This window comes from Ranitomeya variabilis, chromosome 5, assembly GCF_051348905.1.
Source record: "Ranitomeya variabilis isolate aRanVar5 chromosome 5, aRanVar5.hap1, whole genome shotgun sequence".
Taxonomy (NCBI): Eukaryota; Metazoa; Chordata; class Amphibia; order Anura; family Dendrobatidae; genus Ranitomeya; species Ranitomeya variabilis.
The window spans coordinates 73,248,196-73,265,660 of NC_135236.1; the positions used below are offsets into that span (position 1 = coordinate 73,248,196).

At 42.6% G+C, this 17,465-nt stretch overlaps 1 protein-coding gene across 6 annotated transcripts in view; it reads left to right on the forward strand.

Moving 5' to 3' along the window:
* Positions 1-5,235, forward strand: part of FGFR1 (fibroblast growth factor receptor 1) — a 115,158-nt gene extending 109,923 nt beyond the window's left edge. For 5 of the 6 annotated variants that reach the window (XM_077262242.1, XM_077262237.1, XM_077262240.1 and 2 more), the window contains 4 exons: positions 1,938-2,008; positions 2,144-2,281; positions 3,601-3,706; positions 3,827-5,234. In XM_077262242.1, the coding sequence (XP_077118357.1) occupies positions 1,938-2,008; positions 2,144-2,281; positions 3,601-3,706; positions 3,827-3,991 (480 nt within the window). In that variant the 3' untranslated portion in view covers positions 3,992-5,234. Of the gene's footprint in view, positions 1-1,937; positions 2,009-2,143; positions 2,282-3,600; positions 3,707-3,826 lie in introns of all 6 variants that reach the window. The other variant, XM_077262241.1, reaches the window with a different exon arrangement.
* The last annotated feature ends 12,230 nt before the right edge of the window (positions 5,236-17,465 follow it).

Genomic DNA, 17,465 nt, shown 5'->3' on the forward strand with positions numbered 1-17,465 from the left:
GGAGTACACGGGATCTGAGGTACACAGCACATGGGGAGTACACGGGACCTGAGGTACACAGCACATGGGGAGTACACGGGACCTGAGGTACACAGCACATGGTGGATACACGGGACCTGAGGTACACAGCACATGGTGGATACACGGGACCTGAGGTACACAGCACATGGGGAGTACACGGGACCTGAGGTACACAGCACATGGGGAGTACACGGGACCTCAGGTATACAGCACATGGTGGATACACGGGACCGGAGGTACACAGCACATGGGTGTATGTATGTGTACAGCACATGTATATAATGTATGTATGTATGTATGTATGTATGTGTGATGTGTAGTATATGTGTGATGTGTAGTGTATGTATGTGTGATGAGTGCATATTAGCGCAGTGTTGTGTATGTACGCTCCTGTGTCCTCACTCCACCCTGATATAATCGGTGCCTACAGTTGTGCCCTGTACAGCAGAGCTGTGTTTGTCTCCTGCCCCTCTTACACTGCACGTAGGACTGCAGGTAGCCTCCCTGCTTTCTGCATGCTGTGATTACCCAGTGCTCACACACTACAGCCACACAGGAGGATGCTACACGCTCGGCTCTGCTACCTCTCTGTGTGTACATGGGTGGTCTCCAGTCTCCACATCGCTGGGCGCTCAGCAGTGAAGGTACACCCCCTGTGGATGGAGCTGAGGCAGCGGCTCCAGTCGGGGGTGGTTCCTGTGCAGAGTCTCCCTGGTGCAGGCTCACTGACAATGTAGAAGGAGACGCATCATCAGCGTTACCTCCTCAAAATCTGCTGCCGAAACTTCTGCACCTCTCCATTATAATGCCCCCCCTGTCTGTGACCCCATTACCCACCCAGATTACAACTTGTTCCTCACCTGGAGCAGCTCCGCAGGATTCTCCCCACTGGGCAGTGATGGAAAGAGCACGTGGGACACAAAACCGCACGCACCTTTGAAGAATTGAAGGGCCCGCGGCCAATAAACGGGCAAAGTGGCTGCGGGCCGCACCAGATGCTATACGGCCCGCGGGCCGGACGTTCCCCACCCTTGGTGTAGACAGTGCTTGATTCCTTAGGCTTGGTATAGAACCTCCAATTTCATCCGCAGTACAGGATGGATCAGTTGTGGAACCAGTGGTACGGCCATTTCTCTAAAGTGTCACGGGAGCAGTTTCTCCACACGATAATGTTTCTCGTGTGACTGTGAGCAGCCTGCGTAGCCTAAATGCCCTACCATGTACTGTAGCATCTCCGGACATATCTCCCATCGATCACATCTGGGACATCAGATCGATTGATCCTGTGATTTCCATAATCCCATAACTTTTCCTGCTTGGTTTTACAATCTCCATGTTGAGGAGTGTCTAGCAACATCACAAAATATAATAGGACAAATACAGTTTATCTTAATAATTGAAATGGATCCATGAAAAATGATATATGGATGTAACAGTAAGTGGTCCGACTTTTCTGCACTTGCTTATAATGGGCGAGTCTGCTCCGAAAAATGGATCAAAGTAGTTCATGCTGCAATTTTTTTATTTTTATTTGTTTTATTTATTTTTTTAAGTCTGTCTATGAAAACGTTCATGTGACCTACCACATTGATTTTGCATTGGTCCATGTACCTTCCGTAGGCTATCCCTTTTTTTCATTGGGTCAGCACATGGAAATCTACTTTATATTTGACATCCTATCGGTCTTTCCCGTTCTCTGGAGAAAGGAGTAGGGGTTTTATGTAAGTGATGAGACATGGTAATATCTAGTGAAAATGCCATATAAAAATGTATCTACCTGACATGAAACGCAGTATTGGTTATATTATAGACTATCTGGCTATTTATGTGCTATTCCGAATATCTGTGTTAATCTTCTATTTTTTTTTGTTAAACTTTTATATTAACTCTTATTTTTATTTTATTTTTTCCTATAGGGCCGTTTGCCTGTAAAATGGATGGCTCCGGAAGCCCTCTTTGATCGAATTTACACGCATCAAAGTGATGTGTATGTATCATTCCATATTATGACTTCCTATAGTTTTTTTTTTCCAGAAATTTTGTAGATTTTACACTCTCTGGATTTGGTGAGTAATATAAAATGACTTTTCTATTAATAATATATCTTTGGTTTGTTCTGTAGGTGGTCATTTGGGGTTTTATTGTGGGAAATATTTACACTTGGAGGTTCTCCGTACCCTGGTGTCCCCATGGAAGAACTATTTAAATTACTGAAGGAAGGACATCGGATGGACAAGCCAACAAATTGCACCAATGAGTTGTGAGTATAGAACGGTTTGATCCATGACAAGTTGTCTTACGACCAATCCATATCCCACCTAAGGCTCTCTTTTTGGTAGATTTCTTTGCCTGAAATGCTTTTTATTTAGATGCATTCTCGACCGCAACAAACATAATTTAGAACTCAACATGGATTCTGCTTGCCGGTTGGACAGTCGCCCCAGTTAAAATTGTTTTTCACCATTTATTTTTTTTTAAATGGTAAGAGGAGAATGGATCCTTATGAAATATAGAAATAAGTATTACTTACCCCTCTAAATCATCACCGCTACTCTGGTCTCAGTGTTGACAACAGGGGTCACAACAGTCTGGTGACAAAATGGCCAGGACTTTGGATTTAGACCACGGGATTGGTGCAAGAATGGCGGCATTATGGATAAGTAAGGCTATGTGCATGCAACGTCTTTTTTTAGGTAAACTACCTGAAAAAAAACAGAAAGGGCTCAAAAGAATGAATATAAACATTTCTATGTAAAACGACCTGGTGTGAACATGTTCAGACTTTTCAACGTCTTTTAATCGCTTCAGGGTTCTAAAGACGTCAAGCGAATAAAATAAGTGACCAGTCCATTCTTCTGGCATTTTACATTCTGAAGACACTCTGTTTTTTACAATACAAGTTAATTTGAAGACTCAAAAGATGGCTGTAAAAGACCCAGACATCTTTTGGAGCATTTGTCCTTTGTTTTTGCTTAAAGGGAACCTGTCAGCAGGATTGTGCACAGTAACCTACAGACAGTGTCAGGTCGGCGCCGTTATACTGCTTACAATGATACCTTAGTTGGTGACATCCATATTTTGGTGGTTGTTTAATCTTTATTTTCAGTTTTGAGGCAATGATATGTTCCGGGTCGGCCTGTGGGGGTCTTCATTGGTTTTCCAAAAACGATTGGAAACCAACAATAAAAAAAGAAGTCACAAATGCCATGGGAAACCCCGCCAATGGCCAAAAACTCTTGGAAAATCACTCGGGAAACGACCAAAATATAAGATGCACAAGGCTTTTCAGGAGAAAAAAAACACGAGAGTTTCCTGAAACGTCTTCTGCTTGAAATACTAAACCGGTTTGCCTAAGTTTAAAAAAAAGTATGCACATGCCCAAAGTAATAATTTTTTCCCTCTATTCTATAAACTTCAATTACCCTTGGTTGTTTTGCAAAAAATGGTGGAAAAATTCTAAGATATTTCGCATGATTTGTTCTAGTTCCCTTCTTACTGGAATTTTTTTGGGAGAAATATAAGGTTGACATCTAGGGTCAGTCAATCCTGTAATGATGTGCCCTTTGCCTTTTTTCTCAGATACATGATGATGAGAGATTGTTGGCATGCAGTTCCCAGTCAAAGACCAACCTTTGTACAACTGGTGGAAGATCTGGACCGTATTGTTGCGCTAAGCTCTAACCAGGTAATAAATGTCTGTTGTACAAGAGAAAGGATTGTGGGTTGTGCGCCGGGCAATATCTGATCAATTCCGCAGTATTTCTATATTAACCTATGTCCTCTTTCTTTTTTTCTTCATCTTTAGGAGTACCTCGACCTTGTCATGCCGGTCGGTCAGTATTCTCCGTGTTTTCCAGATACACGAAGCTCCACGTGTTCATCGGGGGAAGATTCCGTTTTTTCTCACGATCCTTTACCAGATGAACCATGTCTTCCCAAATATGCTAACGGAGGACTTAAAAAGCGTTGATCACCTAACCTTAGGTCATCACCCCAGTTAATAGACACTTGGTTTTATGCATTCCGATAAGAGAAAAACCTATTTCAACCTAGTTCTAAATTTCCAAGACCTAACGGACCAATTTGAGCCTGTGTCTTTTAGTCTTACCTCATGCCTTGATGGAACTCCTTACATTTCAGATGTTCGGAATGGAAACGAGACACAAGTATTATTTAACTTTTATGGCCGGTGAACTTTTAGTAGTGTTGGTACCAGAATATCTGATCTGATAGGTGTAAAGTTAGAAGTTTTTTTGTGGGATAACTCGTGACCTCATCGTTAGAGAAGCACCCACCAGTTTCTCCTTTAAAGATGTCATCTCAAGTTCTGGTCTTCTAACTTCACGTCACCATTCACCTTTGATCTGGAGTCTATTTGGTGCATATTGATCTTGCTATTTGGCAGGGTATTTTTTACATACTAAGGGCATGCCTTTGCCATTAAGAAAACACAGATACAGTTGACTATGTCTTTTGGCGCGAAAAGTTGGGATAAGGTCCTTCTCCAAAGACGTCTTCATGCAGCTCTCCCCGCCATTAGTTGAACTGAATCTTAAATACAGACACACTGATGAGGACACCACTATGCTTCATATCTTATGAATGTGTCATGTCTTAATAAATCGAAGGAATGTTTAAGCACCTACCACAAATGAACTGTGCTCAAATCTTGCACACTGATTTTATTCCATATCAAGTGAAATTCTGCTGGCCAGCTCTCGGTACGGGGCATATTCCAGTTTACCGCTGGTTTTGATTGTTTGAGTCAGGCCTATTTTGTCGCTCATAGCCGAAGCCGCCTTTTAGTGTAGTTCTAGTCTTAAATATAGTTCAGACCTACACCGCAAGGGGGACAAGTTCCAGAATACAGGCCTAGATCGGATCATCCTTTTTTTTTTTTACAGGTTTCAAGCTAATTATGTAATATAAATATGGGCAGCAAAATGGTAAATGCTTTCCTTGTGTATATAGCTAGAAAATGTATAAATATGAATTATATATTTACATGTCTTTTTAAGAAAAAAAAAATATTATAAAATATATACCAGTTTGGTAGTAAATTGGCTGGTAGCTCTCAGTTGCTATAAACAAACAAAAAAAAATCATATATTTTGCTATGTTTTCAGTTTGTATTTTTTAAATTATGTTCTAAAAACTTTCTTATTTCCAGTACATGTCCCTTAATAAAGAAATTCGGCTTAATTTCATATTTTTATATATGGTATCAAATTGGTAATTTTGGACCCATTTCTGAAAGTCATTTTTTTTTCGTTTATATCATTTTGTTTTATTGAATGAATTTTTATTTTGCATAGATTTAGAAATGGTATTTAAAATGAGCTAGGTCCTCAGATATGTGTATTTAAAAGGGTTGTTCCAGTTTAGGTGAACAGAATAGTAAATTGCTGTAAGAAAGAAGTTGGGGGGAAAAAATGACAATTTGTGTAACGCTCCACAATAAGGCAGTTCTAAGCATATTGTCGTTTTTTTTTTTTGTTTTTTTTTTTCACAAAACCGATTTCGAGAGGGAGGCGCTATTTCATTGATATCTATTACTTACTATGGTGGTGAAAAGTGGTACTGCAATTGGTAAGCTGCACTACAAATGAAGGGAACCTTTGAGTTTATTCAATGCTGCCCAAACTATGGGCGGCATGAATCAGAGCTATAGTCTCTCACTATGGTCCATGGCAGTCTCTTCCAGCTATATTTGTTTCTGAAAGACCAGAACATATATTTTATTTGTGCTGCCCAAACCACGGACAGCATGACTCAAAGCCTAGTTGGATGATTGCAGCCAGGTATACTTTTCTCTGCAGTTTGAAGACCTCCCAGGGACCATAGGGACAGGCAGGACTCATCCAGCTCTTTTCCCAGCTGTGGTGAAAGTGATTGACCGTTTTCTCGCTGAGTACAGACATGAGACACCTGTCAATCATCTGGAGTGGCGCCACCTGACTAGACTAGTCTCGTCTTTCTCTATTTTCCCAAACACCAGAGGAAAATGTACCTGGCTTCAATTGTGGAGCTTAGGCTCCGATTCATGCTGCCGTAGTTTGGGCAGGTTCCATTTAAAGTCAAGAGTCAGAAAAAATATTAACCACAGGTACTGAAGTTCTGCTAAAGTAGATCAATGTGTCAAAGGCTGCACAGGTATTAAGTAGGCATATAATTCACAAGGATGCTAGTGTCCCAGGATAAGAAAATCCATGGTGCTGAGGTCCTGCTGAAGTAAACTGTATGGAATAGGCATGTAATACACAAGAATGCTGGTATCACAAGATAAGAGTCCGTTTTAAGGACTGTTACCGAAATAAGAAAAAGACAGCCCGGTAGAAGTGCATGCAATTGCATGGGGAACATAGCTGGCCATAGCCACAAGAGTTGTTGTACCTGTGGATCAAGGTGCATGTTGCCTAGAGAGGTGCGCCTAAGAGCCACAGAGTGCAGGCATAAAGTCGCAGAGGCCATCCGACCGGTAATGGGACCCATCCCACGCGTTTGGCCCGGGGCTTAGTCAGGGGAATGTGGCACAAATGTGAGTGTCAGGTATAAATGAAAGCAAAACTTACCGATGTGGTCTGTGGATGGAGGCCGGAAGTGCGGTAATAGTGATGCGCATGTAAAGTACTGGCAGACGTCTTTTAATAGAGCTTGATTGCACATGTGCAAAGCACAAGGATGGATGCAACAGGGGACAGCGTGCGTGCGCAGCTCCCGGGAGACAAGAAGAGCAGAGGAATTGAATGTGTACCAATAGTAAGCAGGTAGAGCTGCAAATCTGGGCGGGGGTGGCCTGCAAATCTGGGCAGGGTGGGGGGTGGTCTGCAAATCTGGGCAGGGGCAGGCCCACCCACCCAGACATGAGTAATCAAATAAAAGGGGAAGGAATGGTTGATAAAGGAGTGCACTCAATGTGAAGAAACACAATCTTCAACAGTACAGACACCAACTTCACTGCAGCATAAATTTTAATTAAAAATCCGATTTGGTTATGGGAGAAATTGTACGCTAATGACCATAGAGCAAGTCCCCAGAGTCCTGTTATGCAGAAAAATGTAACGCATAGTTTTTTATGAAGAACATCCTTTATTTGGACTCCCATGACAGCACTACGAGAGATGGGATCCGCCCTTCAGGAACAGGAAACCTACAGATACAAAAGGGCGGCACCTCTCCCATGCATCAGTTGGTTTCCTGTTCCTAAGGGGACTGGATCCTACAGAAGTTTTTCTACAAGGATTCCAGGCCGGCCGGCCGACTCAGGTAGCGAGGGGGTCTCCTACCTCGGCCGGTGTCGGGTACCTGAAGCAGTCACGGTGGTCCCGGCGGGGCTGCACGGCGGTGACTGGAGCAGCATGGAGCGGTGTCGCCAGGGGGTGTCCTGCCTCCAGAGCCAGCGTGCGGTGAGTATAGCGATCCACCCTCGAGTGCTGTGAGGCTGTGATGGGGCGGCGGCGTCTAGGTGGCGCCGACCGGAGTACAACTGGCTGGCCTCGGCGTCCCACGATGCTTGCAGCGCTGACAGGAAGTGCTGTGAGCTGTGGTGATGTCGGGAGGCGGAGCCGGTGACGACTTCCGGGTCGCGGTGTTCCTGCGCATGCGCGGGGCACCAAGATGGCGGCGCCCACCGAAGATTGCACGCCGCTCTCCCTCGGGGCCTCGGTGATTCCCTACAGCTGCGGGGAGGTGGGAAATCCCAACAGACGCTGTGCAAAGATGTGCTGACCGAAGGAGGGGCTATATAAGGAAGGCCCAGCTGCGTGTTCCCTGCTTCTGGTCTCCAAATCGTTGAAGATGGAGTCTGATCATGATCAGCAGGTTTTGCTGCTGGATGAAGCAGCCCAGAAGCCTACGAAGAAGGAACACGTGAAAAGGAGCGATGGATCTGGCCGCAGAAGCTCCTCCAGACAGGGGTCTGGAGCATCGGTCAAGAAAGATCCCCCTCGTACTTCGGTATCTCTCTGGGTGTGGGCAACCACTGGTAAGTGATCTTCAAGAAAGTTCACTCAGTGACTAGTCTTCCCTCATATGTTTTTTGGCAGGGAAGAAAAAACGTCAGTAAAACGAAGCATAGGGAATGTGCCATCTGCGGAGCTCCATTGCCTGACTCACACCCTAAAAAACTATGTGACCCCTGTATCCAACAGACGGTGAGGTCTTGGAAAGGGGGAGGGGATATGGCATTTAAATCTTATAGATTAGTCTGCCTTACTTACCCCCTCAGGTAGCAGAAGAATCCTCTTCTATTGCGGCCAGTCTGAAAGAAATGGTTCGTTTGGAAGTCAAACAGTCCATCAAAAACCTTTCACAAGCAGGAGGCTCTAAGCAAAAAGCTCAGTGGATATCCGATTCATCTGAGGATAAGGATGCGAGCGGAGCCTCAGACGATTCAGCAGCATCATCCTCCTCTTCGGAAGAAGACGCTGCTCATTTTTGTTTACCCATAGAGAGGGTAGATAAATTAATAAAGGCGGTCAGAGGCACTATGGGTATAACGGAGCCCAAGCCTCAGCTATCCAAAGAACAAATGATGTTCAGTGGTCTAGAGCAGAAGAGGCGTAGAGTTTTTCCTCTAAATGAGAAAATACAAGAACTTATTAACAAAGAATGGAAAAAACCCGAAAAAAAGGGGTCTTTACCGCCAGCGCAAAAGCGTAGATATCCTTTTGATGACCCAGCAGTCAACAGTTGGGAAAAAGCCCCTAAGTTGGATGCGGCAATTGCCAAGGTGGCGAAGCGATCTTCTCTCCCATTCGAGGATATGGGAACACTTAAAGACCCCCTAGGTCGGAAGGTGGACACCTTCCTAAAGGGTACTTGGGAGATGGCTGCCGGCTCCTTAAGACCTGCAGTAGCGTCGACCTGTACGGCAAGGTCAATGATGGTCTGGTTGGATCAATTGCAGGAGCAGTTAAAACAGGGAGCCTCTAGAGACTCTATACTCGCAGCATTACCAGTAATTCAGGAGGGGGCGGCTTTTTTGTCAGATGCCTCCATTGATTCCGTTAAGTTGGCAGCCAGAGCAGCAGGGCTCTCTAATGCCGCTAGAAGAGCCTTATGGTTAAAATGCTGGCCTGGGGATATGCAAGCGAAAGCAAAGTTCTGTACCATCCCTTGTAAGGGTGAATATTTATTCGGACCCACCTTGGATGAATTATTAGAGAAAGCGGGGGATGATAAGAAGAAATTTCCAAACCTATTTGGTTCATATCGTCGTCCCTTCAACAAAAGGAAATTTAATCGAGGAAGGAAACGTACCTTCTCGCCAGTGAGAGATAAATCCAGATGGGATGATAAACGAAAACGAGGTACAGGGTTCATGTTTCGTTGTTCTTCGGCAGAAAGGAAGAAACAAGATCAATGACTAGCAATCCCCGTAGGGGGGAGATTGTTACATTTTTCTGCAGATTGGTCAACAATCACAAACAGTGTTTGGATAAAAAACACTATATCTCAAGGACTTAAACTCTAGTTTATTCATATTCCACGAGATAAATTCAAATTAACCCCCTTACGTTCATCTCCCGCTGAACAATCTGCGTTGGAAGAGGAAGTAATGACTGTGCTCTAAAAACGTCCTAGTAGACGTTCCGCATTCTCAGGAAGGGAAAGGTTTTTACTCTCCCCTATTCCTAATTCAAAAGCCTGATAAGACTTATAGAACTATTATAAATCTTAAAGGTCTCAATAAATTCTTGGTAAAACATACCTTTAAAATGGAATCCATTAATTTGGCAGTAAAAACGCTTTTTGATAACTGTTTCATGATAGTAGTGGATTTGAAAGATGCCTACTATCATGTACCTATTCATGCAAGTTACCAGCAATACCTAAGGGTAGCAGTATTAATGGGTGGAATGATTCGACACTTTCAATTTAGAGCACTTCCCTTTGGGATAACTTCTGCCCCTAGGGTGTTCACGAAAATAATTGCTGAAGTCATGGCATACCTAAGGGAATCAAACATCCTTATAATCCCCTACTTAGATGATTTCCTCATTGTAGGAAATCGGTAGATCATTGCCTATCACAATGGGAAATTACTAAAACTAAATTAGAACACCTAGGTTGAATCATAAACTTCAAAAAGTCTAAATTACAACCCCTTAATGTTCAAAAATTCCTGGGGTTACTATTGAATTCAAAAACTCAACAGTGTCTTCTCCCTATAGAGAAATTAGAACAGATTCAAAATCAAGTGTCAAGAACAATTAATACACCCTCCATGACCCTTCGACAAGCAATGTCCTTACTAGGCTTGCTCACATCATGCATACCAGCAGTTAAATGGGCTCAGTTCCATACCAGAACCCTACAAAAAGAAGTCTTATTCTATGACAGAGTTTTAAGGGGCACTTTAAATAAAAAATTAACGTTGGGGTCAGTAACATTAGAGTCCCTTAGATGGTGGCTAGATAAACAAAATTTATCAGCAGGGGTACCCTGGATAGTAAATGTTACCCGAGTAATAACCACGGATGCCAGCTCTTCGGGGTGGGGAGCTTATATGGGAGACATGGTGGTCCAGGGTCAATGGGAACCCTTCACAACATTCTCGTCCAACCAAAGAGAATTATTGGCGGTTGAATTAGCTGTTAAAAAATTCCTCATGTATCTGCAGGACCAACACATCAGAATCTTATTGGACAACAGAGTCGCAGTTGCTTATATAAACCGCCAAGGGGGAACACGTTCTGAAGCGTTAATGCAGATCACGGATCGCTTGTTCCGGATAGCGGAGTCAATTTTTCGATCTTTCACGGCTCTTCACATCAAAGGGAAGGAAAATGTGACAGCAGATTTCCTCAGCCGAAATATACTAAAGCAAGGAGAATGGTGTCTCAACGAGGACATTTTCAATCGTATTGTCCACAGATGGGGTCAGCCAGTGGTGGATCTGTTTGCCACCAAAAGCAACAAAAAAGTAAAAAATGTTTGCTCTTTAAATCCCAGGGAGAATCCCCTGGCAGTGGATGCTTTCCTAATAAAATGGGATTTCCCACTGGCCTATGCGTTCCCACCGTTGAACCTGTTACCTCTAGTGGTGAGGAAAATCGGGGAAGATCGAGCAAATATCATCCTAATTGCCCCCTTTTGGCCCAGAAGAACATGGTTTGCCTCCCTCAGGACGATGTCAGTATCGGCTCCCTGGGTACTACCAGAGATCCCGAACTTACTTTCTCAAGGGCCGATCTTCCATCCACAAGTGACACCGCTCCATTTAACGGCTTGGAATTTGAACGGTCACTGTTGGTAGATAGAGGTTTTTCTCCAAAATTGGTAGAAACACTCCTAAAGAGTAGAAAGCAAATAGCTACTAGAATCTACTCTAGAACCTGGAGAAAATTCTTAGCCTGTTCAAAATTTCATATCTAAGAAGGGGTACCGATTCATCAAATTTTAGAGTTCCTGCAGAAGGGGTTTGAGTTAAAACTCTCTACTAGTACCCTAAGAGTGCAGATTTCAGCCCTCGGTGCCCTATTTTCCTGTAATATAGCTAACAACTATTGGATAGCCAGATTTATTAAAGCGGTTAATAGATCTAGACCAATACATAAAGACAGAACGGTTCCGTGGGATCTAAACTTAGTTCTGTCATCTTTAACAAAAAACCCCTTTGAACCCCTTCAGGATGCGTCAATTAAAATGTTGACCCTTAAGACAGCTTTTTTAGTTGCCATAACCTCTGCTCGCAGGATAGGGGATATCCAGGCGCTTTCTAGACTTCCTCCATACACAGAATTTTTATCAGACAGAGTGGTCCTTAAACCTGATCCAGCATACCTACCGAAGGTAGCGACACGATTTCATAGGTCACAGGAGATAGTCTTGCCAGCCTTTATTCCTAATCCTTCTAATCCTAAAGAACATGAGCTCCATACGTTAGATGTTAGGAGATCTCTTTTGCAGTATATCTCAGTCACCGATAGTTGGAAGAAAGATAATGCACTGCTTCTTTCCTTCCAAGGTCCAAGGAAGGGATGTAGAGTGTCCAAGGAAGGGATGTAGAGTATCCAAGTATTCACTAGCTAAATGGATTAGGGAGGTTATCTCTCTGGCTTACACAGCAGGTGGGGGGCCGGCTCCGCAGAATCTGAAGGCACATCCCACCCGAGCCATGGCATCATCCTGGGCGGAAAGATCTGGAGTATCAGTGGAACAAATATGTAAGGCGGCCACATGGTCATCCCCTTCCACCTTTTTTAAGCACTATCGGTTGGATTTGGGGTACTCTTCCGATCTCACCTTCGGGTTAAGGGTGCTGCAAACTATAGTCTCTCCCTAGGGTGGCTTACATCTCTGTAAATCTCTCCTAGTGCTGTCATGGGAGTCCGAATAAAGCATTAAGCTACTTACTGGTAGCGGCATTTTTCGGAGGCCCATGACAGCACCCTTAGTTCCCTCCCTATTTATATGGGGGTTTGCACTTCCTAAAGACTGTGTATGTGTGTGTATATATATATATATATATATATATATATATATATATATATATATATATATATATATATATATATATATATTTATGGGATATATAGATCTCATGTGTGGTGTCTAGCTATGTTGTAATAAAATGTTTCTTCTTGAGTTTAAACTGTATATAATGTATAATTGTGTGCCACTAACCGTGGTAGTCCTCTCAGGCTCTGAAATACAACTGATGCATGGGAGAGGTGCCGCCCTTTTGTATCTGTAGGTTTCCTGTTCCTGAAGGGCGGATCCCCTCTCTCGTAGTGCTGTCATGGGCCTCCGAAAAATGCCGCTACCAGTAAGTAGCTTAATGCTTTCCTGGCGACGTAATAGACCCTGTGGTGGAACTCGGTATTCAGAGGAAGATGTGGGCTTCGTTAGGGCAGACGGGTAAATCACGACCAAGGTCATCTAGAATGATGTCCAAACATATCAAGGTCGTCCACAAGTCAGGATAAGCGATATTATATACTTGGTTGGAACCACAAACTTAGTATCATCCTAATGTAAAAAATGAAGAACAGATATCAAGGTAAATAACCAAAGCAAACATGACTTTAGAAAATAAAAGGAAAAGAATGGGTCAACCAGCTTAGTATAGGGATTACACTTAGCGCAAAAATCCTGGAAATAAAAGTTCCTCATTGAGGCCCATGGGTGCTATCTACCCCAGAACATAGACCCAGTGGGATTCAGACTATAGCAGTCATCAATGCAAGGATTCCTCTCTACAGTGCACGGTGTGAGTATTCTCCGGTGCTGAGACTGGTTGGTCATATGACCACAAGTATGTGATTTTCACGATTTTCATGCTTTCATCCAAATTCTAACCAGATGCATTGAACGAGACCGCACACTTCAAGCTGGTGCATGACCACATGTATGCAATTCATATACTTGTGGCCACGAGACTAGAGTGATTGCAGACTTGTAGCCAAAAGCTGGATAATTCCATTAATACAAAGCACTACCTTAGGGCGTTTCTGTGGGAAGCCCAGAAAAACTGTATATAGCTAACCATGTTTTTGTGCACATCTGAATGATTACTGTCAGGACAGAGGTCAGACCAATTGTAGACATATCATTGGTGCAACCTATGCAGCCACACAGGGGCCCAAAAGGCAAGGGGGCCACTAGCACCTCCAAAGCAGGTGCAATTGTGTATTATGATGAGCTATTAGACTGCAAAAGACCCATGTACTTTTCTTGACCAGGGCCATCTTGTGTCTGTGTCCACCAGTGGGCCAGACAATGGCTTCGTTCAAGTGAATAGGTAGATTGATCCTCTCTTCGGAATACAGTTTCTTGGGAATTCTGACAGAAATGGAGAGAACTGTATTAATGTGAACCTTGCCTGTCCATACTATCCGATTCTTCCGGAATAAAGGAAGAACTCGGAATTCGCGTAGAAGATAGTAAAGCTCTCGTGCCCTGCCCAACCCACCTGAAGCCTCCAGGAGGTTTCTCCATTCAGGGAGGCGAGAAATGGATATTCAGCAGTATGGTTATGTTAGAATAACTTTCAGTAAGTGGTATAATTGCAGACCGGTTGTGTTTGGTTTTCTGGTAACAGCACATTTCATTCCATTCCATTAAAAAAAATCTGGAAAGTGAGAAAGGAATAAACTTAAATACGAAATGGAAAATGTTGAGTAATTTGTCTATTAAAAATAACCCATAATGTCATCTTTAGTAGCGATGCAGAAAAAAGTCATCTGTTGGCATTAGGATGGTTGATCAGGTAGAGGATAGACTGAGGGATGAGGTGTGTGTATATTTTCCATGAGCTAACTGGGCTTAATGACTCATTTCATTTTCTATGGCCTCCTCGGGAAATTGCAGAGACACGCTTGTTTTGCTGCGTCTAATTAAAGCTGTGGGTAGACGGCATAGCACCATAAATAATCAGTCCGTGCCACAAAAAAAAAGAAAAGAAATGCGTTTTGCATTGATCTTTTATCATGATCCATTAGAATGGTGCCTCAACTATCACAGTTCACTTCCTGCCGCATAGGAATACATTACTGGATCTCTTATGGAGATGCCAGCTGGGACGCGCGTAGAATGAGGGCATGTGGGTGATGCACAATGCTGGATCAGTTACATCGTGGGAATGTTTTATGGGGAGAAATATCATTTTTTTTTTACCCCCTCCATGAATATTGCAGTATAGGGGCTTGTTTTTTTATGGTATATGTTGTAGATTTTTGAATTTTCTTTTGTGCCATTATTGGGTACATTAATTGGATCACTGGAATGAAGTCCTAATGGCACATCCATTTACAACACAGAGGTGGTAATAATTACCTTCGACACTTTTTAGTGCCTTTTTTTCCCCTCACATATAAAGTCTCAAGTATTAATATCACTTTTGTGCCATCACCCACACAATAAAATGAAGTTTCCATTCTCTTAATCTGAAGAACTGAATTCTCTTTTTCCCCGGCACATAAAGCGGGTCGGCAGAGCGAGCACGGTGCAGTGACTTTATTGTGCCACCTATGCTGGGACACTGATGTCTGTGGACTATAGGAGAAAGCGTGGTGAAGCAGGGAGACTATGGCTCCCTGACCGAACACAGAATCCGACTGTATCAACAATATGTTCACATTGATGGAGTTCAAAGTGGAGCTTGTCCAGTGATCCATGGGAGCCCAGCCAGGAGGTCTGCGCATGTGCAGTACACTGCAACTCTGCATCATCGACGCGCGTCGCTTCTTAGTGGCACAAAATTTAAAATATAAAAAGCACTTCACTGATTTTTATACCTTCTTTATACAATTTTTTTTAAATTTAAAGCTATTTATTTCTTCAACTAAATGTTTTTTTTTTTTTTTTAAACTTTGCAAGTTTACACTTTAATTTCTAAAATAGCTAAACAAAATGGTGAACCTATTTTAATATGTAATGTATATATTTGTAGATTATAAGATGTTTATGGATTCAATTTATAACTTTGGCAGTTTGGAGCCCCAGAAATTTAGTGCCCCTGAGAATTTGAGGCAAGCTTACCTGCTAGTGATGAGCGAATGTGCTGGGATAAGGTGTTATCCGAGTATCCTTGGGTGCTGAGTGTCTTCGGCGTGCTTGAAAGATATGTTGGAGTCCTCACGGCTGTCCGACAGCCACAACACATACAGAGATTGCCTGTTTGTTAGATAATCCCTGCATGTGTTGCAGCTGTCCAACAGCCATGAGACATGCAGCCACGGGGACTAGAACATATTATTTGAACACGTCGAAGACTCTCGGTTAGCGCACGAGCATGGTCAGATACCACCTTATCCGATCACGTTCGCTCAACACTATTCGCTGTGCCTACCAGTCCACTCGCCACATTGGGCAGCTGATGAGACTCTGCTCAAACTCTTATTAAACAATGCAGCTAAAATGGATTTTTAAATCTGCAATATCCCTATTCTGAGACCTTTTATTCCAGATTAGATGTTAAATTTAGATTTTGCGGTGTCTGAATTCATCTTTAGGGCTTTAGGGCTGAGGCACCTAGAAGTGTAGTGTACAAGTAGCCTGCATGGCAGTGGGATGCTTGCTCCCTTGGCCAATGTTATGCCAATCCCTTGTTGTATTGTACTCTATGCTGTATATAGGCCTGCAATTATATATAGTTCTTGGAGAAAACTTGGCATTCAGGTAAATGTTGTAAGAAGATGTTTTGTTCATATAATCTGTCGAATTAGGTGCGGCAGACTCAGGTGGAACATTCAGTGTGGTCATGTCTCTAGGGCTGGGGAAAACCTTGTTTCACATCAAAATATGAGCAGTTTTAATAACACATTAATCATGAGAGGTCATGCATAAGTAGAGCGTCCTACAAGGTCCATCACATTTTACATACGTATGCAATGCAGTGTGTTGGTATAAAGTGTCTGGCACGATTTGACCCGAGATACAATGCTTCTATAGGATACTATCTAAATAGATGTGATTAAAGAACCTTTAACCAAATTTTTTATGTTTAAGTGGACACACCATGTAATACTGACAGCAGAGCGTAATAAAATGTTTTTTTTGTTTTTTTCTTACCTCTGCAATGGAGAGTAGAAATTATTAGCAAATAAATATTTGGTGCCTAGTAAGTTAATCCCACTTGCACTTAACTAAAGTTATTATGTACAACCCCTGGTGAAAATTATGGAATCACCAGCCTTGGAGGATGTTCATTCAGTTGTTTAATTTTGTAGAAAAAAAACAGATCACAGACATGGCACAAAACTACAGTCATTTCAAATGGCAAGTTTCTGGCTTTAATAAACTCTAAAAGAAATCAAGAGCAAAAATTGTTGTAGTCAGTATGATTACTTTTTTAGAACAAGCAGAGGGAAAAAATTATGGACTCACTCAATTATGTGGTAAAAAATTATGGAATCACCCTCTAAATTTCAATTCCCAAAACTAACACCTGTATCAAATTAGATCTGCTCGTTATTCTGCATCTAAAAAGGAGTGATCCCACCTTCGAGACCTGTTGCACCAAGTGGGCTGACATGAATCATGGCTCCAACACGAGAGATGTCAATTGAAACAAAGGAGAGGATTATCAAACTCTTAAAAGAGGGTAAATCATCGCGCAATGTTGCAAAAGATGTTGGTTGTTCACAGTCAGCTGTGTCTAAAATCTGGACCAAATACAAACAACATGGGAAGGTTGTTAAAGGCAAACATACTGGTAGACAAAGGAAGAAATCAAAGCATCAAGACCGGAAACTTAACGCAATATGTCTCCAAAACAGGAAATGCACAACAAAACAAATGAGGAACAAATGGGTGGAAACTGGAGTCAATGTCTGTGACCGAACTGTAAGAAACTGCCTAAAGGAAATGGGATTTACATACAGAAAAGCTAAACGAAATCCATCATTAACACATAAACAGAAAAAAACAAGGTTACAATGGGCTAGGGAAAAACAATGGTGCACTGTGGATGACTGGATGACTTCATATTCAGTGAT